We start from the raw sequence: 27560 nt of genomic DNA, 5'->3' as shown, positions 1-27560 counted from the left end.
TTTTGTTTTCTAAAGAATATTTCTAATGATATAAAATCAAGATACACTGATTATCTCTAAAATAATAAAGTCTATGTGAAAAATATAATCCCATAGGACTTCAAAATTTAATTTTTCTTTAAAATATTTAACATATTTTATATTAAATATTATTATCAATTTATGTGAAAGTAAGCTTTTACGCGATTGGCAAAAATTATAATAACGAGCCATAGCGATATATTTCGTTGCTGCATCTTATATGTTATCTCTTACACAGTATTTCATCTTGAATTTTCGGTCAAGAGAAAAAAATATTGCTGCACGCTCACGTAAGACGCGCGAAGGAAAAATAAGCGATTTTCTCTAGAGTCGTGACTTTTTTACGACGCCGACGAGAGAGCTCAATCTGTCGGCGCAGGCAAGCGACATTGCGGAAGGAAAAGTGTCGAGTCACATACACGAGTTGTTTACTAACTGCTAGTTCAGCCAGGTTTATACTAGCAGATGGAGAAAAGCTTTGATTTCTTATTAGGTCAATCTATACGAAAGGAAGTTTCGTTTCGTGCCAAATTCCATTTTCAGAAGATATTTAGCTAGAGTGTACTTTCATTACGAGAATAAGTACATAAATCAGAAAGAAAGAGAAAGAATTAAGTACAGTATAGACATTTCGAAGATACACATGTGCGTGTAAAGAGTAACCATGGTTATTGATTGCTTGGAGAATGTAACACGTAGCATTTGCATTCGTTCTAGAATAACTTAGAGAGGAGCAACAAAGTTAAACTGCGAATAATTTACTAATGGAATTTTGTTTCGAAAAGCCACCTATTGATGCAAATCTCTTGTTCAGTGAATCGCAATGTTGATAAAAAATATAAAATATATATGGTATATACAATAATTAATTACATTTTCAAACTTATTCGTTAATTAAATATTGGTATTATGTTTCCAAAAAAAGATATATATTTTAATATAATTTATTATTCTCTTTTTTTAAAAAATAAATCGAGTTTTTAAATTATAAGATATATATATATATATATATATATATATATATATATACATATCTTATTATATATATATATATATATATATATATACATATCTTATTATATATATATATATATACACATAATAATATTTGAATAACATTTGTGCTTTTACTGCATAATATATCAAAATATATTATAACATATAATATAAAGATATCTATACGTAAATATTTTATTAAGTTATAAATGTGAGATCTGTACATTTAATCAAAATATTTAATACATTTTGCTAATTAATAATAACATTTTTGAAATATATATTTCTTATATTAAAAAAATAATCATTAAATAACCTTTTAAATTAATTACACATATTTTTTTCTCTTATTACATGAATAATGAAATATCTGAATAGTATTTTCACTCATGTATTTTGACTCATTTTATGTTTTGTCACTTATAATTGCCATCTTCGTTTTTTATGGATGTTTCATTCAATTGATTGGTAAATTAGCATTAAATTAACGATGATTCTTTTAAATAGATGCATATTTATTATGTCATTTTTTAAATTATTTTCAAAAACTTGAAATATCTTTTTCTAAAAATATAAATTTCTAATATTTTTTTTAGAATTTATTTAGAAAATATTATTTTAGTTAATTATTGTATTTAAAAGAAATGATTTCTCCATATCTTTTTTAGATCTATATCTACATAAATTATTTCACGGAAGAAATAAATTTTTTAATAATATTTTACTTTAATAATACTTAAAAATAATGATTATTAATGATTATTTTCAATAGTAAGAATCATCTATTATCCAATAGTACTATTATGCATCTTGTACATATGTAAGGCGAGAATGTATTCTGGAAATTCGTATAGATACAACGTGCATTTCGCTTTTAAGGCAGCTTCTCATATTCCGCTCGCATGGGCAGAATATACGCGACATGACACGAGATTCGCGAAAAGGACACAATGATAAAAGTCGTGACCGTCGTCGCCGCGCCACGTTCAGCTATAAAAGGGGATTTTCTCGTGGACAAAAGAGGAGAGTATTTTCCTCGTAATAACAATTTATAATTACCTCGATGATATATCTGGCGGGGCCGACTTTTGCCCCCGTTACCACGTGTGATGACGTTTGTCCTCGTTGACCATCGCCACACTCTTGAATTTGAGTCACGCCCGACAATCCATGGTAACTTCCGCTTTGGCTCTAATTAGACCCGTCACAAAAAGCGAAACTGCCGGATAGGACGACCGAGAATATCGCTAAATTTCCTGATTGTCCGTTCCTACCGTCTTCGCACCTGAATTCTAATCTCGATGTAATAAATGAATTGCGCTCATCATCTGCAAGAATTTTACGACACGTTATTTATTACAAGAGACATTCATTGGAAATTATATCTTTGGCAGAAAAATACATATACACATACAATAAATATATATGATGGAAATCTAACATCTCTTTCTGAGTCTTCTGAGACAGTTTAAGTATTTGTTATTTAATATTTAATAAATAATAATTGAGGTAGACAGAGAGCGGAATAAAAATTGATGCAAAAAAATTTATTTCAGCTTTGCTCTTGTATTTTTATCACGATGCAATGATTGCGCGGTTTTATAGTACTCATCCGTTTATTTTTCAATCGCATTCAAATAAAATCTCTTCTCGTTTAATCTTCTCTTTATTGTTTTTAGTTGTCCGTTCTAATAATGAAAACGATCAATATCACCGTGCGAATGCAGTCCTATAACAAGAATTTAAATATTAATCTAGAATCAAATACGACGCGCATTTCCTCTCACGTGGAAAATGAAAAAAATCATCGTTGTCATAATTTTTCAAATGTAAAAATCACTACGTCTTCTTCTCTCTTCTTGATTTTTTGCCAACAGCCTGCAATCTTCTATCTTTCTTGGCGTGGAATCAATTTCTCGAGTGCGAAAAAAAACATTGTTCTATTCGTTAAAGGTATTCGTATACGCGGAAGGAGGTGATAATAATTTCTTCAGCGACAGACCAGAGATACATAATACTTTTAAAGAGGGATTCAAAATTAATTTTTTCAGTAATAATACACGCGACACATATAATACCGTAGCATATTTATTATATTAATTTATTGTGAAGCACGCGCGTTCAAACGCGCGTAAAACGATGTTTATTATTCGCGGTCTGCAAACTGTCATGACATTTTACATTTGCATTCATTTATGCAACAGCATAATGTATATTTTATGAATATTTTACAGAGCAACGGTATATATAATATATTTAAAACATGCCACGTTGCTAATTCAGCACAATGTCGCATTTCATACGTTAATTTCACACTTTGTGGTTATGCGCTAACGAAAAATCTGGTCAGAGCTCGGCCACATTCGCAAAAAATATAAAGCTACGCAGAGGAATGTAGTCGCGCGAGATAAATATGGCACAACCATATTTATATATCCTATACTGTTAGCGTATTATGCATTACGTAGGTAAAGTTTGAAGTCGCATAAAAATCGACACAATTTATAATAATCTCATTAATAGCCTTCAGCGTCAGGAGAATAAAGTCTCGAGTGCTATATTAAAATATTTCTTATATATTCGTTCAATGGGGAAAGCGTGGAAACTTCGCGTTACAATCGGAATGAGAAATCGTGAATTTTCTCTTGGCTACTGCAAAATGAGGTAATCAAACTTTAGGTCGCATTTATTCTCCGCGCTCCACTTTATTTTCCATTTCTATGCATTCGTCTTACTTACTTCTTGCGTTATCCCGCGAAAAACGAAACGCTATGGAGAAACTCTCGAATGTATTTTCATTCTTACCAAACGTATTTATCCAAGTCCCATTCAGATATGTTTTTATTATATCCCGGTTTTAATGGTATGAAGGATTGAATGCACTTTTGTTTTGTTTTGCCGCTCTTTTATCCCGGAAATCGTCAAAAGCTCGAATTGTCAAACATCGACAAGTTCAGATGAGTTGATTTTCACGAACGCACAATCAACTCGTAAAGTTTTTTTTTTATGTTTGATATTATTTGCTGTTGGGATTTTGTTACGAGATGCATCTCGCTGCATAAAGTTGGAGAGTATATTGACGTTTGCGCGCGTGCTTCACGTCATAACTTTAGCGCGATACGCGGAGAGAACTTCGGCTCTTAAATACTTAACTGCGGTTTCCTTCCGATTCGCATAATTCTTCCATGTTGTCATCTCGGATGATGAAAGGAATAGAGCGTCTCAACAATTCACTTTGTTCCGTATGCTCATTAAATTTCGAATAAAATGTGTTTCATAATACATTTATAAAATTATAAAATTATTATATTTTCTAAATATTTATATCAAAAGTACAAACCTGCATATGCCAGTTGTCAAAAATTATAATTATAATAGTAGAAATTCTTTTATCTTATTTAGTGCATCTATTAATTTTTTGATGATTAATTTTTGATGGTTATAATTAATCTCTTTTAATCAAGCCTGATTACATTTTGATAATAGAAGCAGCAAATTTTGCATAATAAATTATGCGTGTTTCAATAATTTTATATATGCAACGATTTCTTTTTCATATATGTAATCTTCTCCTATTTTTAGAGATAAATAAATTTACATTACAATTTATTTAATCTTTTTACAGTTTAAAATAAATGACTTAAGTTTCTAGTGAACACATAAAACTAAAAATACGAAGTGAAATCACTGTTAAATATCTTTCCTTTAAATAAATTGCAACTTTATCAATTTTATAATGTAAATATAGATGAATAATTACAAATATATATAGTATGTTCTAATTATATTTTTATTATAATTCTTTTAATTTTGAAAAGTAATTTTACAAATGTCCAAATAAAAATAAATATAATAGAATAGAAAATTCTGTTGCGTAAAAATACGAGAATTTATAATATTACAATAGAACAATGAGAAAAGCGTGTGAATTATGACTTAGATCAGCATATTTTATACGCGAGAAAACATAAAACTCATATAATTTTCAAAATATTCAAACGTTTTCAATAATTTTCACACAGTAATTTTTTCTATATCGCGTATGATTAAGCAGCTTTTCATTTATTATTATTATTTCACTCATTATTTGCATTCACTTTAGACTTTGTCGCGGTAAAAGGGAGAAGCCGGAGGTTAAAAAGTTTCTCAAACGAAATCATCGATGCGGAAAATTCAACTTTGAAGATCTCTCTCAAATTTATGCATTCCACGATCCCCGTTGAGAGGCAGAGGCTACGCGTATCTCCGCCTCGTCTCTTTCCCTTCGCCGCTGTTGCCCCCGTCACTCTCTTAATATCGCCCAACATCGATGGCTCCGTAGATTTCCGTAGCATTTTTAAACGAAAACGACGAAAAGCCACCTGCCGCCCCCAACCATCACTCTCCCGCTCCGACACGAGATACTCGTGAAGGAGGAGCTTTATAACGACTTTACGAGATTCGCAGAGCTCGCACGAACGGTAACGACTTCCTAAGTGTGAAAATTTTAAAGCTACCGGAAGAAAATTTCTGAGCCGGTGATACACCCGATTTTAAAGCCGTTAGACAGACTTACAGTTAGTTACATCGTGCGAGTTTGGTCTCCACGACCGGAAGACTTCGCATCCGATACGCACGACGAGATTGAGAGATTTACACCGATGATGCGCGCCCGTCTTGCATCGCATTTTAATACAGTCGACAGTTTATACAGAGCGCAAGGAGAAAATCCTCTTTCGGTCTTGGACTTCTTACCTACAACCATAAATAGTACAACACACTCTGATCTCGTATATTTTTTGTGATATTACCGATGACAGAATAAATTCGCATTTCCCATTTTCTTCTTTGTTGATGTGTTATTATATATACTGTAATGTTTAAAAGAAATTTCATTTAACAGAGTCAAACAAGCGAAGAAAATCGAAAGTTTTATAGAGTACGTTTTCAACAAAGTTTGTTATTTCAAGTTGAATTTTTTGAATATAGCCTGCACGCGAGATAACATTCAACTAACTGCATGGAACATAGAGTGCTGTGTCACAAACGTCGACAACGGTTTTTGTTGCAGGTTGAGATGAAAGGGATCTCCGGACCAATTGAATTTAAAGAAGGACGCAGAATACAGTTTAAATTGGATCTGCTGAAACTGAAACAACACTCGCTCGTCAAGGTACGTCCTGATTTACTGAGCAAAACTGGAAGACCGTGAATCTATATAACATGCAGATGGGAAATATATATAAAATTATATGCGAAACTAGGTCGGCGAGTGGCGTCCCGGCACCGGCATCAACGTTACGGATACCGCAGCCTTCTTCGAGCCTAGCATCGGGAACGTAACTCTGATCGTGATCACTATATTGGTGAGTTGCACGATAATTTCATTACACATGGTAAAAATGCCATCACAAGAAGATATTTCATAGTTGACATAAGACATAAAACACAAAATAAAAATATTCATTTCTCTTCGAAAATAATTAAATTATTTAGCGGTAATTATTATTGAAGCACAATAACCGCTTTGGAAAAGATATGAAATGAAATTGTCAATCGCAATGCCGACTATCCGATATTATCCATTCACCCATTTTGGAAGAAATGGATCGAACAAGGTACGCGCGATGTCCGAAAGTTCCTCGATATGGTTGGCGCCAACGTGTCTCGTCGTAAATCCGCGTTATGGTCTCAAAGTGTTTTCCGTTATTCTTGCATGAATCCGTGCGTTCGGCACGGATGCAAGAGATGCCATACGTGATGATGCATCACGAGAAAAACTACATCGGGAATTCGCGGTTTTACGGTTTTTGCGTGGACCTCATGGCGAGGGAAGCGGGTGTCTCGTATCTGTTGGAGCTGGTACTGGACAGGAAGTATGGCACGCGGAAACCGGCGAGTGAAATGGCATCATCAGAGAGCTCACGCGACATGTACTCGTATGATTTGATTTGTTTTGTTTCAGTTTCGTCTCTCTGTTCTAATTCGCATTGTTCTGCTCTACGCCACTCGTATCGCTAGAATATTACTGGTTATCCCGATTTTTTCAGTTTAGTCGACTTCTATTGGATGATAAAGAAATTTTTATCTTTGTTAGCTGGATCTACAACGAATTGTATGTCAAATTAGATTACATGTTCATTTATGCTGATTATTCAACATCCAATGCTTGTGATTCATCGATAGCGTACCGTGGCTGACCAATACAAAGTTTTACTACTGCGAAACTTTTTTTGTTAGATAAAATCTGCTCAATGTCTTGATGGCCCATATATATATATTGAGCCATCAAAGCATTGAGGAGATTTTATCTAACAAGGAGATTTTCGCAGTAGTAAAACTTTCTTGGTTAGCCGGTACGATATCGATGAATCACAAGCATTAAGTAATGAATTATCATGAATAATTAACATAAACGAATATGTAGTTTAATTTGATGTACAATTCGTAGGTGGATTCAATTAAAGAAACTAAACATTTTTTAATCACCTAATATAATTGGCTGAACTGAAAAAATCAAGATATATATACAATTTCATTAATAGTAGAAATAAACATTAATTTATTATTATTTTTTTTATAAAAAAATTCTTCAGAATGCAAAAAATATAATTACGATTAGATGTTCTATTTTGCTGTAGTCCCTACTTTGAATTATGATTTTAGTTTATGTATCCAATTACATGTTTCTGTTATGCTGAGCAGTCGAATCTGTTCTCCTAGTAACTCATTATGATCAATTACACCGCTATCTCGTCGTATCGTAGGACAGAGGAACCGCGATGGGTGAAGGTAAATCACAATGCGGTGTATGCGGCATAATGCGCCCGCGATATTGGCAACTCGCAAATACCAGTCGATATGAAATAAGATCGTAAATCAATCAATGATCATAGCAAGTTAATTATTAATGGCACGGTTTATCGCATCGTGAAATTTATCAATGTGTCGAGTTTCCAGATTAATGTAATTAAATTCTAAGTTTTTTTTCGATTTTATACATGAGCTACATACCTACATATACGCGCGCGATTCTTCGGGAAATTTTTATTTTAAAATTTTTATTTTAAAATTTTTATTTTAAAATTTTTATTTTAAAATTTTTATTTTAAAATTTTAAAATTTTTATTTTAAAAAACATGGAAATTCGATATAATAAAATGGTTTTTCAACATCTCACTACTTTTATTATACATTTTAATGTTATAATAATTATGACGAAACATAAAATGATAAAAGCGAAACGAATTATTTAAAATATATATTCTAACGAAAGATATATTCTACTTCTGATGAAAGATGATATTTTTATTTTGTTTCATAATGCATGTGTATGTGTGTATATGTATGTACTATAATATAAGTACGTAAAGAAAAATTTCCTTAATATAACATTCTAATTATGTGCCAAATTGATATCAAACGAGTCTCATAATATGACTATAATATACGTATATGCAAATAATTTAATTAATTGCACAATTTTTTCTCTCTACCTCTCTCTTTTTCTTTTTCCATGCAAATGTGAAAAACAATGTGAAATCGATAATTTTTGCATATTATGGTAAAATTAAATGTTGTATTAAAAACAGTAGAAAAATTTTTTTCTTAATTAAAAACATGATGAAACGTGAAATACATTTTAGTAATGACGTCTAATTATATCTTGATAAAAATAAAAACGCGAATATTTATAAAATTACATTTTTTGTTGACATAATAAAAACTAATAAAATGCTGTATAAATTCCATATCGTTACAATGAGACTGAGTATTTGTCAAAAAATATTTCGCAATAATTTAATTGTATATTCGCGCAAATATAATTCTCTTTCTCGTCCATAATATACGAAATAATTTACAATTCTGAATAGTATTTATCCTGAATAGGATTTTTCGTAACAATTATTTACTTTAATAATCAATTATTGTTTTCTAGATACGAATACTACCTAAAGTAGCGCACGAATCTTTATTAATAATTAAGGATATACATACGGGTCGGTCTATCCTAACATATAATATGATCATGTTCGATGTTGAAATTTGTGCTGGGCTCTTCTCTTGTTAAATCTTTCACAGTCTTGCAGCTTCACGCTTCACGTATTTCGCCGCTTTATTCAAGATTCATGTATTATTCAAAGGAGAGTTAAAAGTGGCCTTACAATCTCCATTAAATTGGCTTTAAATTAATTTTATATCTTATTTTTTGTCTTTTCCTCACATTGAGGATTTTACTCTCTCAGCGCTCACATAAGAATATACTATATTAAGTAATTATTCATAAAAGCCACCGACTATTTAATATGTCCTTCTCTTAATTTGTGCGTCTAAAGAATCAAGTTTTTAGGGGAGATTTTCGTTTCCTTCACATTGAAATCTAGGATAAATATTTTCGTCCGATTCATATCTCGCGAAAAATAATGTCTCTCTCCATGAGAATTTTACTTCTAGCTACGTACGTTTTCCATCTCTGTTTTCATGCGTGCATTCGCGCAGCTTATTTGGATTAAATCTTATGTTTGAATTTTCAAGCTTTTTTCATGCATATGTATACATACGTCTGCATACCAAATTTTTGCAAACGAATATAAAATTTCAAATAGTATGTATGAATAAAATATGTGTATGTTTCTATTTTCTTTTTGAAAATTTAGTTAACGAAATTAATACTATTATATATAATAACAAAGTTAAAAATATTGATAAAACAAAGTATTGGATAATGAGTTAAAAAGTTTGGGTGAATCAACATATTCTTTACCTATTTTCCTGATATATTATTTGTCGATTTAATTACCATGCCAAATTCATTTTCTGCATAAATACTACTATACTGCAATTAATCCGGTCGAAATTCTCATATGCAGCTCGTAAATATTAAATCTGGTCGACATTTCCTCTAATTAAATCTCTCACGTTTTCGCGGCAACGCAGAACTGGCCCCATTTTCATCTAAAACGACGGAGAGCTTCATGAAGTGAAGTTACTTTATTGCATTTCAAGAAGCCGATTTGAATTTAAATTTAAATCTAGATCGCACGCGCGCATGCGCTAGACTTCTCAACTCTCTGAATATATAGCGACCGCATGATAATACTGACTTTTTACCTTTTTAGTCAACAAATTTCCGCTCGTTCCTCATAAGGATAATATTTACTCGGTAGACCCTTGTTTGCTCGCGTACGTTTTTATCGTGCAATTATCGAAATTATCTACACAATTTTTTTCATTTTTTCTACTCTATATTCTCCGTTAACAAAACGCATCCAATATTGATTATTTATACCGACGCTTTACCAAACATTTAATCTCACATATCTCGCATGAAAAAAATAATGGATTAAATGTCTGATATGTGTTGAAAATTAAATATTTGAAGTTTTCCTGTTTTTCAAGGAAAATTATATTTGTTATTGTATTTATTCCGCCAAAGTAAAAGGTGAAAAAATAGTAAATCTCTAAATTAGTACCCTTCTTATATTCGAATATTTAATTTGAATAAATCTTTAATTGTTAATCACTTTTTAATAAACAACGAGTGAGAAAAATCTTTGAGAAGTTATTGTCATTTTAACGTGTCAAGATTAAGATCATTGATAAAGAATATATTAATCTAGAAATTTATTAACAAAATTATTAAAAGAAATTAACGTTATGTGATATAAACTGTAAATCATACTTTACTTTTCACGTGGAAAGAGACTAATTTATCCAAAATTTTTCACTTCTCTTATCAATCATATCGTCAATGTATGAATCAAAGATTAATTGTCGATGATGTCATCTCTATCGATTAAATTAAATTTCTTTACTCGCTTTTTATAAACCTAACAAACGAGATTTACTAAGCAAACTACCGTCTGACTGACATATAACTTTACGCACGTTGATCGCCACTCTCGCACCTGCGTCTCCGATACCTGCGACACGCAGTTGTTATGCATGCAAAGCGTATCCCCGCCTCTCCTTTCTCCCCGTCCCGCGCGAATGTTCAATGTAATAGTCTATCGAAGAGTAATCCATTTAGCCAGTAATCAGCATCGAGAGAGCCATCGAATCGCGTGCGATGTGCAAGCGCACTCCGTTACCGAAGGCCCAAACATACTCGGAATGCCGTCGTAAATACCAATTAAAGCTGTCCACATGGCTACGAAGATGCACGATCCGCTATCGTTCCAATTCTTCGGTGCCGAGAATGGCAACATGACATTTTCGCGCGGAATTCATATTTTGTTTCGACTTTGCGCAAGCATTTCTTCTCAGTCGCGATGTCATGGAACCCCATAGCGCCGCTTCTAACTTGCAAGAATTTTTTTATTATGTTTTTTGTGTGTAGATATTTTTATTTAATTATTTTATTTGTTTGTGTAGATATTTTTATTTTATTATTTTATTATTTTGTGTAGATATTTTTATTCAATTATTTTATTTATGTGAAAGCACAAAGACTGCCTTTAATCATTCAAGTCGATCAAAGGTGCATAATTCATCAAATATTTCAAAAGTCAATTTAAAAAGTCTTTTTCGCAACACGTATATTTCCCTTTCAGTCGCTAAATTCCAAAGATGTATATTATTAGTCTATAATTGTTTTATTATTCCCGAACAATTCCTCAAAAAAATTAATATGCATTTATTTATTCAAAACTCCCGTCACAAAATTAAAATAAACGATAGTTTTATATTCAACTATCGACCTATATTATCTAATTGATCGATAGTTATAAGACGCAGCTACTTATTACTTTTTAATCAGGCCTGTAGTCGTTTCTCTCGGCAAAATGAGCAAGGTAAAATTTCCTTAATCTTCTCGAGCAGACCAAAGCCGTAAAACTTGAACCTCATGCGCGATCCTTTTCCTCGGGAAAGAAAGAAAAAAGAGTTTACATCTCCACACAGTCTCTCCCCTGCAAAATTCTTATGACAGACATGTAAATGCCTTATCGTTGCGCGCCGACCTTGTCGCCGATTATATCGATAAATCCGACGTAGGAGAGCTCTGCGAAGCGGATGTCGGATAACAAAATGGGCGGGAAGACTGGCGGAGACAGACGAGAATAGAGACAGAGAAAGGGAGCGAGAGAGGAGAAAGAAAACTTGTATGGGATGCGAGTAAAAGAGCGGTAGCTCCTTTTTATGATCCCCATAGGAGCAGCCGTATGTAATGCTGAGGAGCGAGGGGAATTTCAGCGGAAACGCGCGCTACAAGGGCTTCTGCATCGACCTGCTGAAGGAGATAGCGCACATGGTGGGCTTCGCTTACAGGATCGAGCTCGTGCCGGACGGCAAGTATGGCGTTTACGATTACGAGACCGGCGAATGGAACGGGATAGTACGCCAGTTGATGGATAAGGTGAGTGTCTGGATAGGTAAGACGCACGAATCTCGTGCGTTTATACGCGTAATTATTAATTCGAATTAGCGATAAGAGAAGAACATAGTTTATATTCGAAACATTCGAAAAAAAAACTCGTTCTTTCTAAGGAATCATGACAATTATTATGAAGATCAAGTATGTATGATTCTTAAAGCGAAATATTGATAACAGATATTAGTGTTTCAACGTCATTTTCTCATTCGCGTGGATCTTCTAGGTACATTAACCTGCTATTAGTGAGTGTCGATGAGTGTATGAAACATGGACTGCGATGAACTTTCGAGATGAGATGCTGACATTACCTGATACGGCGGTATAATTTACCCGTAATAGAAATGATGCTTACATAGCAGTATATTACACAATCTAGCATGTTTAGAGATTGTTGACTGTCAAGTCCCATGGAGCACAGATAGTTTTGATAAACACAACAAAGGGTGGTTAACCGAATCCCGATAAGGAACCTGTATTGACATTGGCGAGGAGATGCGTCCTCGGGAATTACATTTCCTCGAGGATGTATGTTGGATTACACACATGATTACATTTCACGTTGCTGGTGTTATCCATATAGTATAGGTATAGGGCGTTATCCTGTCAACGAGCAAACTAGGAGACTTCACTCGGGATAACGCGACTTATAATTACTTGTTTTAAAAATTATCACTCTTCCTTACACATCCCCAAAACGCGATAGGCTGGAATATCGTTTCAGACACGCTCCGTGTTAGAAGGGCATTAATCATGCAAATTGGCGCGACCATAACTGCAGAGCCGAACGATACAGTGGGGTGTAACGTAATATCGGAAGCCATCGTGCCATTTTGTCACCGCATTCCGATTGGCAACCAGCGAATCAGTGCACTTTGCGTAGAGCTTAGAGACGCGACGCGTTGGATACCGTTCGCTTTTGCAATTCAAATGGCGGACAGATGCCGTGTATGAGCACGTTTCTACCGGCAAGGCGTGAAACTAGCCCGTATATTGCTACGTCTACATTTCAAGTAGCCGATTGATTAAGTGCCGCATACGCGCGCGCAATTCCGTTCTAGAGAATTTCAATATCCCGCTGACATTTGTAGCAGATGCGACGGCGACAGCGCCGCGATAACGATGTCAATCGCAAAGTCTGTCGCAAAGTATCATAGAGGGAAAGATACCGTCGTATAAAAGTAGTTTTTCCAACATTTAATGCATAATATTCTATTATAAAATATATTTATACTTTTATTAATTTTTATATTAATTATATTTACGTCATTTGTGACGTTTGTGCATCGCACCGATCGCAACGTATAGTCTAACGTGGTTGAAGCAATAAAAACCAAATGTATATATTTGCAGTTGGTTTTATCATGGATGAGAATGGATCGATTGTATTCTGGTCCAAATTTACGTTAACGTAGACCGCGAGAGCTTTCTCGATATGTTGTACGAAACACGCGAGTATATATTTTCTACGCTTCACAAACGAGATTTTCTCACGAGTGAGAGAGAAAGATCAAACGCGCCCGCTTTCATCCCTTGTTTTCACACGTACTTTCTTCACCCCGACACATTTAAGAGCGCGCTCGCGGTTTTCGGAAAGAACTAAGTAGGATGTAACCAGTCGTGTATCTAGCGGCGATATCTACATTCCAGAACTACTTTCGCCATAAATCCCGAACTTCGGGATTGGGTTCAGTATCCGGCTGCTGCGAAACTGCAAGGGCGCACTTTTATCACGATGAATAATGTATAATCCTGCGTGTAATAGAAACTACAACCTTGTATAGAAATAATTAATTCCAATGTAAGCGCGAGAGACGATACAGCTCCCGATGTAATACTGTTGGCTTTACAGATAACGTTAAAAGAGAAAAAAAAATATGTGCACATAGAATGTTTAAACGTGCATTTAATCAGATAATGAATGCTTGCGCAAGCACGAGGAGCTGTCGATATCGTAGCATTGATAACGCAAATGGAATAATTACACATGTTCAAACCTTGAAAAGAAAGAAGCGACATAACGATTATTAATCATCTCATATTTCTCAGTACATATTTGTGTTCTCTATATTTATTTTCAACATTTTTTTATATTTATTGAGATTTTCTATACTCTATATTTATTGAGATGCTAAATTATCAGTAAAAAGATAAATTTAAAAAAAAGTATTTAATAATGAGTATTTAATCATTCTTGAATTTAATAAAATCATTGTAGGAAAATTAATTAATTTATCTTCTTTAAACAATCTTTAATTCTCAGTTTTACTAAAATAAAATTATTTATACTCCCATAAAAATAATTTTTCTGTCTTTAAGAATAATGATACTTTTTTCGTAAATTAATTTCTGTATAATTATTAAAAATAGATAATTGTGAATAATTGTGCAACAAAAGGCTATGACTGAAATCTTGTTTTTCTTTATGAATAATAAGAAAAACATGAATAAAAATATAAATTTATATGTTTGATAAGGAAATATAGATACATATGTAAGAGCGTGTTACTTGTCGTGTAAAATATTTTATATAGTATATTTTATTTAGTATTATTACTACCTATAGTATACCTGATTCGAATCAGAGCGCATTAAACCCTTCTGACGCTTTATACTTTATACAATCGATACGATGATGAGCGTGAAAACGTGCGCGCCCGTGCACATATGACCTGACGTGGAATCATGAGAAATCGCGATACGAGTCGGCGAAATTTCTCATTTTCGTCGAGACCCGCGGACTGTCGGTCGTTACAAAGCGACCGGCACTACGTTATTCGGACGGCGATATTAATTTTGTCAGATGATCATTAATAATGCTCGCCGCAGTCGTCGCCCGTCCTCCCGTTCGCCACCCTTCCTCTCGCCCTCGTTCACCAAGAGAGCGAAACCGAGGACGGAAAAATGATGATAAAAAGGCGACGGCGCGTAATATGCCTAGAAACGGCGTCGTATTTTAGCGACTTAAGCATAGTTAAGCGGATCTCACTGAGAAGTCCACAGTCTGGAACGTCAAAGCGAAGATTAATCAGGACCAAGTCTAATTAGGTCTTAATTATCGTATAATATATTCTAAATCTTCTCTTATAGTTTAGACTTTGTTTCTTTCTAGAAACTTGCAATTATATAAATCCAACTTTAGATATAATTCTATAATTATATAATTTTAAATCTCATTATTTATGTGATGTTGAATATATTTTAATACATGTGCATATATTTCGCTTGTTCAAGTGTTTCTCGTATTACGTGAGACAAAATTGTGAATAGAAATTCTGTCTCGAATTTTACGCGATTTACATATCATTTCAAAATACTGTTGAGGCATTTTTTCGAGCAAAGATATTATTTTACATGTGAAAATATATAAATATAATATTAATTTGCAATTTAATGCAACAAGTTTTGGAGTATTCATTGACACGCGAAATATGCAAAATGTTACACGAGATATTAATTTTTCCCGCGTGAATTCTTCTGAATAGGATGATACATTGATATTTCATTTTTTTTATCTGAACACGTTGATAAATGGGATATCGTTTGTCGGCGCTATGCGAAAAGGTAACGAAGCTAAAAAACGAATGAACAAAACAAAAAAAATCCTTGCTCGCGATGTATCATCCTCGTCATGAAAATTATTAATCGACAAAGAGCGATATTCTCAAGCGTCAAAAGGGTTTAATGCGCTCTGATTCGAAAAAAAATGTTAAAGTAAATAATGCAAACATCGTACGCGCGGTATATAAATATTTCTCGCAAAGTCCTATGTTAAATTAATACCGCGCTCTTTTTTTCGGTGTATCTATGACTGCGGCTTCAATCGACCTCTGGCACGTTTCAATTTCTCCCCGGACACATCGGAGGCACGAAAACAGCATCGCTCGTTACTACATACATTCGCAAATGACGGCGCGATGCATCGCACTCCCCCGCACTGGCGCCGTGCCTGTCATCGCTCGCGAGAGCACGCCGCAACAAATTATTGCGACCGTCATCCATCGGTCGCATAAATCACACGCGAGAATTAGGGACGTCGCGAGCCTGAAATATCTTTCGCGGAATGAACCGGAGCTACCGTTTTACATCGCCACATCGATATCGACCATCGTTCGATAGATCTCCCGCGTCGAAATCCCCTATTCGCAGGATACGGCATTTGTAAAGCGCATGAGTTTTTAAAGCTTTTATAAAACTGTATTTTATAAAGCTTTATTAATAACTTTTAGAACATTTTTAATAAAAATGAAATTGTTAACGCGGATGGATGTTGTTGCAAAACTTTTTTCATGAATCATGTCTTGTTACAAACAATTGTTGTAAATATGAATATATTCTCGTTATATTATATTTATTGAGACGCCAAATTTACACCAAAAAAAAGTATTCAACTGCAAATTTAATAAAATCGCATTACAGGGAAATTAATAATATTTATCTTCTTTAAAAAAAAAATCTTTAATTCTTGATTTCATCAAAGTAAATAAAATTCATATAAAATAAATATAATAAAATAAATTAATTTTTTATAATTTAAAAATAATAATGCTCCTTTTTCATAAAATAGAATGGAATAGTTGACAAGAGGATAATTGTGCATAGTATATATAATTGAAATCCCGTTTATCATCAGAATAATAATGAAAATATAATTCATGTGCTTTATGGAGACCAATAAATAAAACCTAGATAGGTACATGCATGTAAGCGCATCATTTAGCGTGTAAAATATTTTACATAATGTCCAATATATTATTCATAGTTTTATATCAGGTATTTAGTATACCTGTAGATAGAGAAAATACAAATAAAATCAAGTAACAAGTAGCAGTTGCATGTTCAAATGAAATAAATAGGTGAAAAACAAATCGTCAAACGAGGCAGAGCTTTTCGTTTAAATACGTATCGCACGATTGAAATGCAGTCATAACTTTTCGAAATAAATACGTAAGGCATGAAAATCGACGTTACATATCGCTTTGCGACTAGAAATCGACGTTTCGCGAATATTAAGAATGCGAGGACATAAATCGTGTTTTGCCGACTCGTCGCGCAATAAAATTGTCGCGCAACGTGTACATTCGCGTACTTACCGGAAATATATAACATGCACCGTGACGTATGTATAGGCGCAGGGGAAAAGACAGGGGATTTCCCTATCTCGGTTGCATTGCCAGACCAGATATCCTCGACCTCCGTCTCGCTGCGACAGCAAGCCGGAAATAAATCTACCCAAACTACTGCGACTTCGCAGACGCTGAAAAAGCAGTTAGATATCGCGCCAAAAGTGCGTATGAAGAGTTTCTTCTCCAGGTGGCTTCGTTCAATCGTAGCACTCATGCTCGGCCATCGTCAGCTATTTCAACCGAACAAACCAACTGGCAGCGGCTCGATCACGATTGTTAGAATAACAGAAATAAATGAACGAAATGTCTCTTTTGCTCTTTGCTCTTTTTAATAACCGTATTCTCTTCATCATTTTCTCTTGTTTCATAGAAAGCTGATCTCGCTGTCGGATCAATGACGATTAACTACGCGCGTGAGAGTGTCATCGATTTCACGAAGCCGTTCATGAATTTGGGCATCGCGATCCTCTTCAAGGTAAGTAGTAAGGCGGTTCGCAGAAGGATAATATCTCCTCGAAATCGCGTAGTACCGCGCAATTAATCTCGTTACACAAAGTAGCAATTACATCCACATCTAATTCCAATCGAAGAGAGCAGCGACGCATTTAAAGCTACCTCTTATAAACCACATAATGCTTGGTTCGCGTTGGAAATGGCGCCACTCTCTGATAGCTCATATTTTTATTTCCCCCACATCCCGGCGCATTGTTGTCGACGAATCTTGATTCTCTCACCCGTCCGGTCTTGTTGGTCTTTCCTCCCTCCCTCATCCTGTGTATTTTTCCACATCGCGCATCTGTTATTCTTATTTGGTTTTTTTTATCGCTGTATATCCCCTATTGTTGTTGTTAGGCTATTTTCGTTTTCGTATCCGACTCGCTCCGCGCTCAAGGATCAACGCAATGTCGATGAAAGTTATGTGAAATATGACATCTCTGTCGATATTTCGCGTCTTCCTGTTTTTGTTTTTTCTTTAAATATTCGTCCGACGATACGAAGTGAAATGGCTGTTATCGAAAACGAACGGCGTATATTTTCCTTCTCTTTCTCTAGCTTGATAACGAATTTACTGGCGGGTAATTTTATCTGAGATAATGCCGTCAGAATAATGGAGGGATCTGTTATCCATATGACTGTAATTCCATCTGACTTTGGCTGACCATAACTAGTCCTTATCTACTTGCCCGTGAAACGACCATTGGTTGATAGCAGTCAGGGCCGTATAATATCACCGTATTTTACTGAAACAATTAGTTAATAGTTAGATGTGTAAATAAAACTGCGTATGTGTATAAAAAAATTGTAATAATTATTAATTATACATGTGGCAGTAGTAACTGATTACATATGATCCGACTCAATATCTATATTTTATATATAGAATATTATTCACAAATAATATATATCTGATTTTCATTTTTTTAACGGAAACGAGATACATATTATGTTCATGTTTACGTTTAAATCTTTCAATATGCACAAATAATTATTATTTAAACAACATCTAGAAAAAAATTACAATAATTATTGGTAACAAGGTATGGAGATATTAATGTGTATATATTTTAAGTAAATTATTTGACAATTTTATTTAATTTTATATAACATATTATTTTATTATATATTATATATATGTGTGTATATATTTACGTATATTTTAATAAAATATATTTATATATATTATTAATATATATTTTATTATGAATCATATTAATTTTTATAGATTTTAATTCGTTCTTAAAAGAATAAGAAACTAATCTGATTATTCAAATTAATTTAAAAAAATATGCACGCGTCTTATAAACAAGGGCAAAAAGAGTTATCCAGGTACCTCTCTACAGATTTGATCCTCGTTATAACTCTCGTTTCGGTTATAAAATCGCACTAACATAGTAATATCCTGGATCCTGGCGATGCATCCGCGCGCATCAGTGTGCACATGTTCTCGCTTATAATGGCGCGGCACGTGTTGTAGGACTGTAGGCAGACTAATTAGAGCCGCTCTCGCAAGTGATGGCGCGTAGGTGATTTAATAATCGGAATGTACCATCGATCGGCTTATGCGTCGAATTAGCGAGCCGGTTAATTCAATATTTGCTCGACGAACCGTTTCCTCATCAGTTTACTCTCCCTCCCTCTCTCTCTCTCTCTCTCTTTTTGTATCCAACCTCCGATTGTCTCTTCTCTCGATCTATCTTATCCGCTTGAAGCTTTAATTATTCTCACAATGTCCCGCAGGGAATTTCTTCCGACTCGCGGATTCCCGCGATCGATTTCAACGACAGTGCAAGAATCCCCTCCTGAAGTTTCGACTCGCGCTAAATAATTCGAGATGCTTGGATCTACGGAGTTAACTTCTCTCGGGCAGCTGCACTTTATACCGTAACGAGCGACGGTGGGATTCGCTTACTCCGAAGTTAATAATGGTATTGCGCCATAGTAGTAGGATCGCGGGGTGCGGGCGGGCGGGCGGAACGATACCGATGGAGAAGTTAATTTCTCGAGCTTTTGTAATAAAATTTTCGCGACGACGAGATCGCCTCATCCCACTGTGTCCCTCCGCTCCTACCTAGATTCATTTCTAATTTCTCGGTTTTCCGCGGAAAACCTGACATTTGGCCCGACGAAATTTATGGGCAGTTCCCGATCTCCTCGCCGTTGTAAAATTTTCTTTTTCCGCCTCTGCGTTTTTATTTCCCACCCAGCCTGCACTCTCTCCCGCTATAAAAGTACAATTTTCTTCCACTACCTATCTATATATCGAATCATTTTTTCTACCTTACCTTATAGCTACATTAATAATGAAGAATTATTAAATTTTATTAAAGTAATTGTTAAATAAATTTCCTCAAGAATCAATAAAATTAATTCATATGTGCATATTTGCGTAAAAGATTTATCTCTTATCGCTTTATTCCGAATATTATATTTTTAACCTGAATTGTCTATATTTTTATGTTATAATACTTTTTTTCTTTCATTTAATCCTTTTACTTGTTATATATTGTTAAATAAGTTATTACGATCATGGGCGTAGATATAAGAGGGAAAGAAGATAATTGCACATATTGTCTTAAAGATCCATACAATGCCCGAATGAAATTGCATTTCAATTTCCGACGACACAAATCAATAGCTTAATGAAGACAATTAAGCAAATTGTTGTTGTTCAATTAGGCGACAGTGACATAATAATCTTTGATTGTGAATTAATCATGAACTATGTATTATATTTTACAGTCTTTAAATTTCAAGATTTTACTCATAAATCTTCCTTGTCAAGATTGATATTATAAAATAAATATATAAAATATATGACATTCTCTTTTTATCTATCTTTCATTCATGATATTCGATTTTAAAAAAAAGCAACTGTTTATCGCATAATTCTACAAATCGATCGGACTAATTAGTTATAACTTGCGATAACTTGGAAATAATTCATTACAATTACATTTTCACTAATGACGGTGTGAAAAAGCCGATAAATGGACTTCTCATAAATTGATTAAGACGACGGAAGCTTCCTGACCGCGTTGATGACGATAGCTTGCTTTCCAATGCAGACTGAAGGCTCGTTTCTGTCTGAGTGGAATTTTCTTCCGACAAACACGAGAGAGAGAGAGAAAGAGAAAGAGGGAGAGCGAGTCTCTTTTCGTTGATTGCATCAATCGACGTCGACAAGCGTGAGCGCGCCTTCTAATTAATGTAAGGCGATCATTTAATTGCAATTAATGTTGCAGCCGTTAGCCATTCCCCGTATTCTCAAAGCGTCCTTTAATTATCCTGTTACCTATCCATTTACGACTCCATACGTATGTTACAATTATCATCTTATTATATGCTAGAATTGTTTCAAATATGAGATAAACCGATCTGTTATTATGTTAGCATTATAAATTCTTCGAGTGCGATATCAGTAATTTTACAGATCCAAAATGGTATCTTTATTTCTTTTTATCGTCAATAGATAATAGCGATATTTTTTACTTCATTTTCTCGGAATCAACATTCGCTTTCAAGAGCGAGCGCTAAATTATGCATCAGTTAATTTCGCTCGCACAAAAGTTATCGATGGCAAAAAAGAATCCACAGTTGGGAACTTTTAGTATCCGATACACTAGGAATAAAAAATCATTGAGATCGATTAACTAATGTAAATTTATTGAACAACGAGCTCGCTACTCCAATAAAGATCTCTAATAAATTTATCGTATCTTTTATTGTGCACATATACTGTATACGTATTTTTATATTTCTTTTCTACATCATTTTTCTTTATATTTTTTCCGTTTTATTCATTTTATCGTTTAATTTTTTAAACATTTGTGCAACGAAATAAATAAATTTAATAAATTTATATTTGACATGCAAATTACATATATGTATTTATAATGCAATGCAATGTAACAATTAAAAAATTTTATATATATTGTGGTTCGTGTTCATTGTAATTGTTATTTCTTTAAAAATATTCTGAAAAATATTTAAAAATTATAGACTGGTTAAATTATACATTAATTGAAGCATATAAATATAAAATCTCAATAAATGTATAATTGAATATTAATTCTAATGCAGGCAAAATTAATTTCGCATATTATATTGAGTATAATTGATATCGTTATATTTTTAACGTTAATTAAGAAAAGAATTATTAAACTTAATTAAAAATCATTAAACATTTAATGCAAAATTGTTTTGTTTTCTATATATATATATATATATATATATATATATATATATATATATATATATTTATATATATATATAATAACAAAATCCAAAACACACACATGAAAATTTTTATGCTATTTTACTTGAATAAGTGTTGTACTTCATTATTGTGTATGTATAAAAGAGGAAATAAATTTTACGTTGATATATCTTAATTAATTCGAATATATGCTCGAATGTATATGTACACAATAATAAAGTACAATAATTATCATTCGAATAAAATTGCATGAAAATTTTCATTTGTGTTTTAGATTTTGTTTTATATATACAATCATTTATTCATTTCTCCCATAAAAAATATTGCCAAACAATATATGAATATTTTATATTTTAATGTTAATTTTTATTTAAAATTAACATGCAAAGATTAATTTATACGTGGAAACATACGTATATATTTTGCATGAGGAAGATGTGAAGGTAGATATTTTTTTAAGATATTCATATTTTCAGTTTTTGGAAGATGAACATCCATTGCGGCGACGCGTATCAAAATGAAATTCCTTGCAGGTGCCAACCAGCCATCAGGCACGACTGTTCTCCTTCATGAATCCATTAGCGATTGAGATCTGGCTGTACGTTCTGGCGGCGTACGTTCTCGTATCGGTAACCATGTTCGTCGTGGCGCGGTTCAGTCCCTACGAATGGAACAATCCGCATCCATGTCACGCCGGGTCGGAAATTGTCGAGAATCAGTTCTCTTTATCGAACAGCTTCTGGTTCACCATCGGGACCCTCATGCAACAGGGCAGCGATTTAAATCCCAAGGTTTGCGCCCACTCGAGTATCGTAAACATAAAAAGAGCGTGAGAAAAAGGAGAGTTAAACCGAGATACGATTCTTTCATCCAATTATCAGGCTCTTATTTGTTTCTTATTTAGTAATTGTTACTTCAAACATACTTTTAACTTCTTATTTTAAAAGAAACCTTATTTGAAATTGCATAGATTTCCTTTTAGCATTGCATATGAAATTTATAAGAAATTTATAAGAATTTATTATCGTGATATCATTAATATTATTACATCATTAATATACTAATTAGCTTACAAACAATTCATTATCTAGTTTCATTAATACATAATAAATTGCATATTAGTTACAGCAACTGTATTGTTGCTTATTTTAATTTAGGAGAAATGTACGCTAAAAGGAGTATTAATTAATGTGACATTACGTATGTCACTAAGGATAATTATGAATTAAATTGCTTTCCTAATTGCGCGTATTGTCTGTATTTGGAATGATTATGTATTTGAGTGATTATCACAGATATTTCCGCAATGAATGTCTTGTATTGCGATGGTGAGTATACAAAAGATACTAAAGTGCTAAAGTTTGTTAGTGCAATAAAACGCGGGATTTGAATTAAAAAACCGAGTCAGAAGGAATTCATTTCAGGTGTCAGGTATATTCTCTAACATTGTACAATTCTTTTAATAAGCGAACACGAGCGTTTCCATTAAAGTAATCTCCAGTTTTCAATTGCGGACTTTAGCTTTCGAATTGGTTTTCAAACACTGAGAGTTTTATTTAACAAAGTGAAATATGTTAATCCCTGAAACGATTAAAAGGGATGAGAGTATTGGCTTAGCACCAGCGTTAATGAGAAATTAACGTTAATGAAAATTTAAAGATGCTATTACAAGACACTGTAATAGACATGCGAGAATATACTACAGGAAAGTAATCATACATTTATTTCAAATATTAAAAACAAAAACACTTATCCAACACATTATTAGCAAATTAGACCTTCTTCACAAAATGTTAAAAATGATTTTGACAAGCAAACAATCCTGAATTTATTTAACCTTGTTATCAAAAACTCTCTTCAACTCTTCTGATGACATGCCTCTAATAAAAGCTTCAAGATTTTACACTTTTATGTTATTAATTAAATGTAACAGATACATAATTATTTTTTGAACACCTTGTATAACATTTATATTTAAATTTTTATCGTAATTAATATAATCAATATTTAGATGCATATACGTCTATCTATTATTGTTTGACAGTTGAAAAAAATTAATACAAGTTAATTATACTGGACTAAGTTAATTTTCATAAAACGATCGCTTTATCAGGCTACGAGCACGCGTATCGTGGGAGGCATATGGTGGTTCTTCACGTTGATTATCATCTCATCCTATACTGCAAATCTGGCAGCTTTCCTCACGGTGGAAAGGATGATTACGCCGATAGAGAACGCTGAAGATCTTGCCAGCCAAACTGACATTGCGTACGGAACTCTCGACAGTGGAAGCACAATGACTTTCTTCAGGGTGATTAATATTTTCTTGGTTATTTATTCGCGAAATAGATAGAATGATAATGCTAGTATTAATGTTTGTGCAATATTATCAATCTGCAAAATATAAGAACATAACTCTATGTCTCTTCCGCACGCAAAATGTTCTACAAATATTTAAAAATATATAAAAACTATATTTTTTAATTATACAAAAGAACTCATTTTTGTTTATATATAAAGAAATTTCACCTGCATTGTGCATTAATATTCTTGTGAGTTTGTATCAAGTTTATGATCAAACAATGAATGTGCCATATAATCACGCGATCGATCCAAAAGTAATTTTTTTGCAATTATTTTGATAATATCACACGAGTTTGCGAAAGTTTCAGAGTTTTCGTTGATAACATGTTTTTTCCTCATTTCGAATACATGGAATTATTATATCAAAACGGAAATTTTCCAAAATTTTTTCTTTCTTGAAATATCAAATACATTTGTTATTTTTCTCAAATGCCACTCATGTGTTCGATAAATTGAATTTAAAACACATACCAAAACTTTTCTATTTTATTATCTTACAATATAACTCAATCTGTTTTTTATGTCTTTTACATTTACAATGAAAAATAGAGATCTAGATCATCAATCAATTTTAAGGATTATTTATTAATTTGTGAATCACGAAAAGAGTCTTTAGTTTATTTTATCAATTTATGCTATCAATGCTGGAATACGAGAAAATTAATTTACTTTGATAATGTAAGAAAAAATGATTTACATTTTTCATTTCTGTTGCGATTGAAATAAAGAATCAGAAATCTAAATTATAAAATAATATTCAATCGATATAATAATAGCGAATTTATATGATGATAATGGAATCTAATTTTTTCTATATTTCTTCAATCTCGGTCAAGGACTCAATGATCGAGACGTACAAGAAAATGTGGCGATTCATGGAAAACAAGAAGCCATCGGTATTCGTGCCAACTTACGAAGAGGGTATTCAACGGGTTCTCCAAGGTGATTATGCCTTCCTGATGGAGTCGACTATGTTGGATTACATTATCCAAAGAAACTGCAATCTCACGCAAATCGGCGGTCTTTTGGACACTAAAGGATATGGTATCGCTACACCTATGGGTAAGTATATACGTATGTATGTATATATGTATATGTATGTATGTATATATATGTTGCAGTTTTTTTTATAAAAAAGTTGTGTATATAAAAAAATGTTATACAATTTATATATATAAATATTTATATATATATTTTATATATTTTATATATATAAATATTTAACGAATTAATCGAACGAATGCATTCCGATTCATCTTTTCGTTTGGTATATATAAATATTTAATTCACTATTCGATTGATTGCGTTCCGACTCGCTTTTTTATTCGATATATATAAATATTACACTTAAGTGTGAGGCCAAGAAGCAGATTTCGGATATTCACTGTAAGTCAGTCGCTCCTCGGGCGATCGGGACGAGATTTAAACGGTAGTGCCGCGAAATGGTGTAGAATTTTATGCAAAAAGAACGAAATCGCTATCGCGTCCGGAAGTCGAGATATAAATTGGCCATTTTTCGTCTGCGCGCGGACGGTCGAAATCGGCTTGCCACTTTACTCGCCGCGTTACAGTGAATATCGCGCGAGAGAGGCAGGCAACATGTGCGGCGTCGTGCACGATTTCAACCGTCCGCGCGCAGACAAAAAACGGCCAATTTATATCTTGACTTCCGGACGCGATAGCGATTTCGTTCTTTTTGCATAAAATTTTACACCATTTCGCGGCACTACCGTTTAAATCTCGTCCCGATCGCCCGAGGAGCGGCTGACTTACAGTGAATATCCGAAATCTGCTTCTTGGCCTCACACTTAAGTGTAATATTTATATATATCGAATAAAAAAGCGAGTCGGAACGCAATCAGTCGAATAGTGAATTAAATATTTATATATACCAAACGAAAAGATGAATCGGAATGCATTCGTTCGATTAATTCGTTAAATATTTATAATTATACACTAATGTCATACACTAATTCATAACAGTTTATTTATTGTTTTGGAAAAACAAATCTCGATATTTTTTTTAAAACGAACAATATGATCAACAAACTGAAATTTGTAATTGGAACAATATTTGCAAATATATATATTTTTATCTCAATTTTGAGAGAGAGAGGGAATGTGTGTAATATGTATTTCCTACAATATTTTCTGTTTTCCAACAATTTTATATCTGATGTTATATGTATTGCGTATTAACATATTATATTGAGTATGTGTCAACATATTATATTGACTGTCCCATATGCATATAAAATACAACTTTAATTCTTTGCAAAATAAATTTTTTTTAAATAAATTTAAATATCAGATATAAAATAAATGTAAAAAATATTTCGTCACATCTGCGTAATAATATATATAATTTTCAAAAAATTCCGCTTTTTCTGATTCTTTGAAAAATCTTTAGGCTCTCCATGGCGAGACAAGATATCTCTGGCAATTCTGGAATTGCAAGAGAAAGGTGAAATTCAAATGCTATATGACAAATGGTGGAAGAGTCCTGGAGATACTTGCATGAGAACAGAAAAGGGAAAAGAGAATAAAGCCAATTCTCTAGGTGTCGACAACATAGGTAAGCGCTTTTTTCCTGAAATAGCGCATAAAGTTTAAATTATACACGCCATAAGTAATTACAATAATTTTCTGTAAAATCATAACTCAAGAATGCCTCGTTACATTCGCGAATATTTTTATGCTATTCTCTTATCATTCTTATGTTAATAAAAATGACTATTAAACATAATCTTTTAGAGACAGAAATTGCTGAACGTTTAAAATAAACACATTCATATTTAATTATATATTTTTTCTTAGTGATATTTATATATACTTTCTAATAAATTATTCAAAGTATTTTAAACGTAGATCTTATCAAATTATTTAATTATTTGCATTTATATGTATTTCGAAGTACTGTATTCATCTCTATTAAAATTCTCTATCGACGTCTTATGCATCTGCTCAAGAATTACGTCTTGTTTCT

The 27560-nt window shown here is 33.0% G+C and overlaps 1 protein-coding gene across 5 annotated transcripts in view; it reads left to right on the top strand.

Moving 5' to 3' along the window:
• The window catches only part of LOC105254370 (glutamate receptor ionotropic, kainate 2), a 145226-nt gene that overhangs the window by 113462 nt on the left and 4204 nt on the right, over positions 1–27560 (top strand). For 4 of the 5 annotated variants that reach the window (XR_003122399.1, XM_025406049.1, XM_025406048.1 and 1 more), the window contains exons 9-16: positions 6068–6169; positions 6261–6362; positions 12149–12352; positions 17864–17968; positions 22744–23001; positions 24324–24521; positions 25411–25636; positions 26985–27149. Coding sequence is in view for 4 of the 5 variants with exons in the window: in XM_025406049.1 (XP_025261834.1) it covers positions 6068–6169; positions 6261–6362; positions 12149–12352; positions 17864–17968; positions 22744–23001; positions 24324–24521; positions 25411–25636; positions 26985–27149 (1360 nt within the window). In the remaining variant the exon portion in view is untranslated. The remainder of the gene's footprint in view (positions 1–6067; positions 6170–6260; positions 6363–12148; positions 12353–17863; positions 17969–22743; positions 23002–24323; positions 24522–25410; positions 25637–26984; positions 27150–27560) is intronic. The other variant, XM_025406050.1, reaches the window with a different exon arrangement.

The sequence above is a fragment of the Camponotus floridanus genome, unplaced genomic scaffold, assembly GCF_003227725.1.
Source record: "Camponotus floridanus strain SB8 unplaced genomic scaffold, Cflo_v7.5 scaffold13, whole genome shotgun sequence".
NCBI classification, from domain to species: domain Eukaryota; kingdom Metazoa; phylum Arthropoda; class Insecta; order Hymenoptera; family Formicidae; genus Camponotus; species Camponotus floridanus.
Note: the sequence above shows the minus strand (reverse complement) of the source record. Positions and strands in the feature narration are given on the sequence as shown.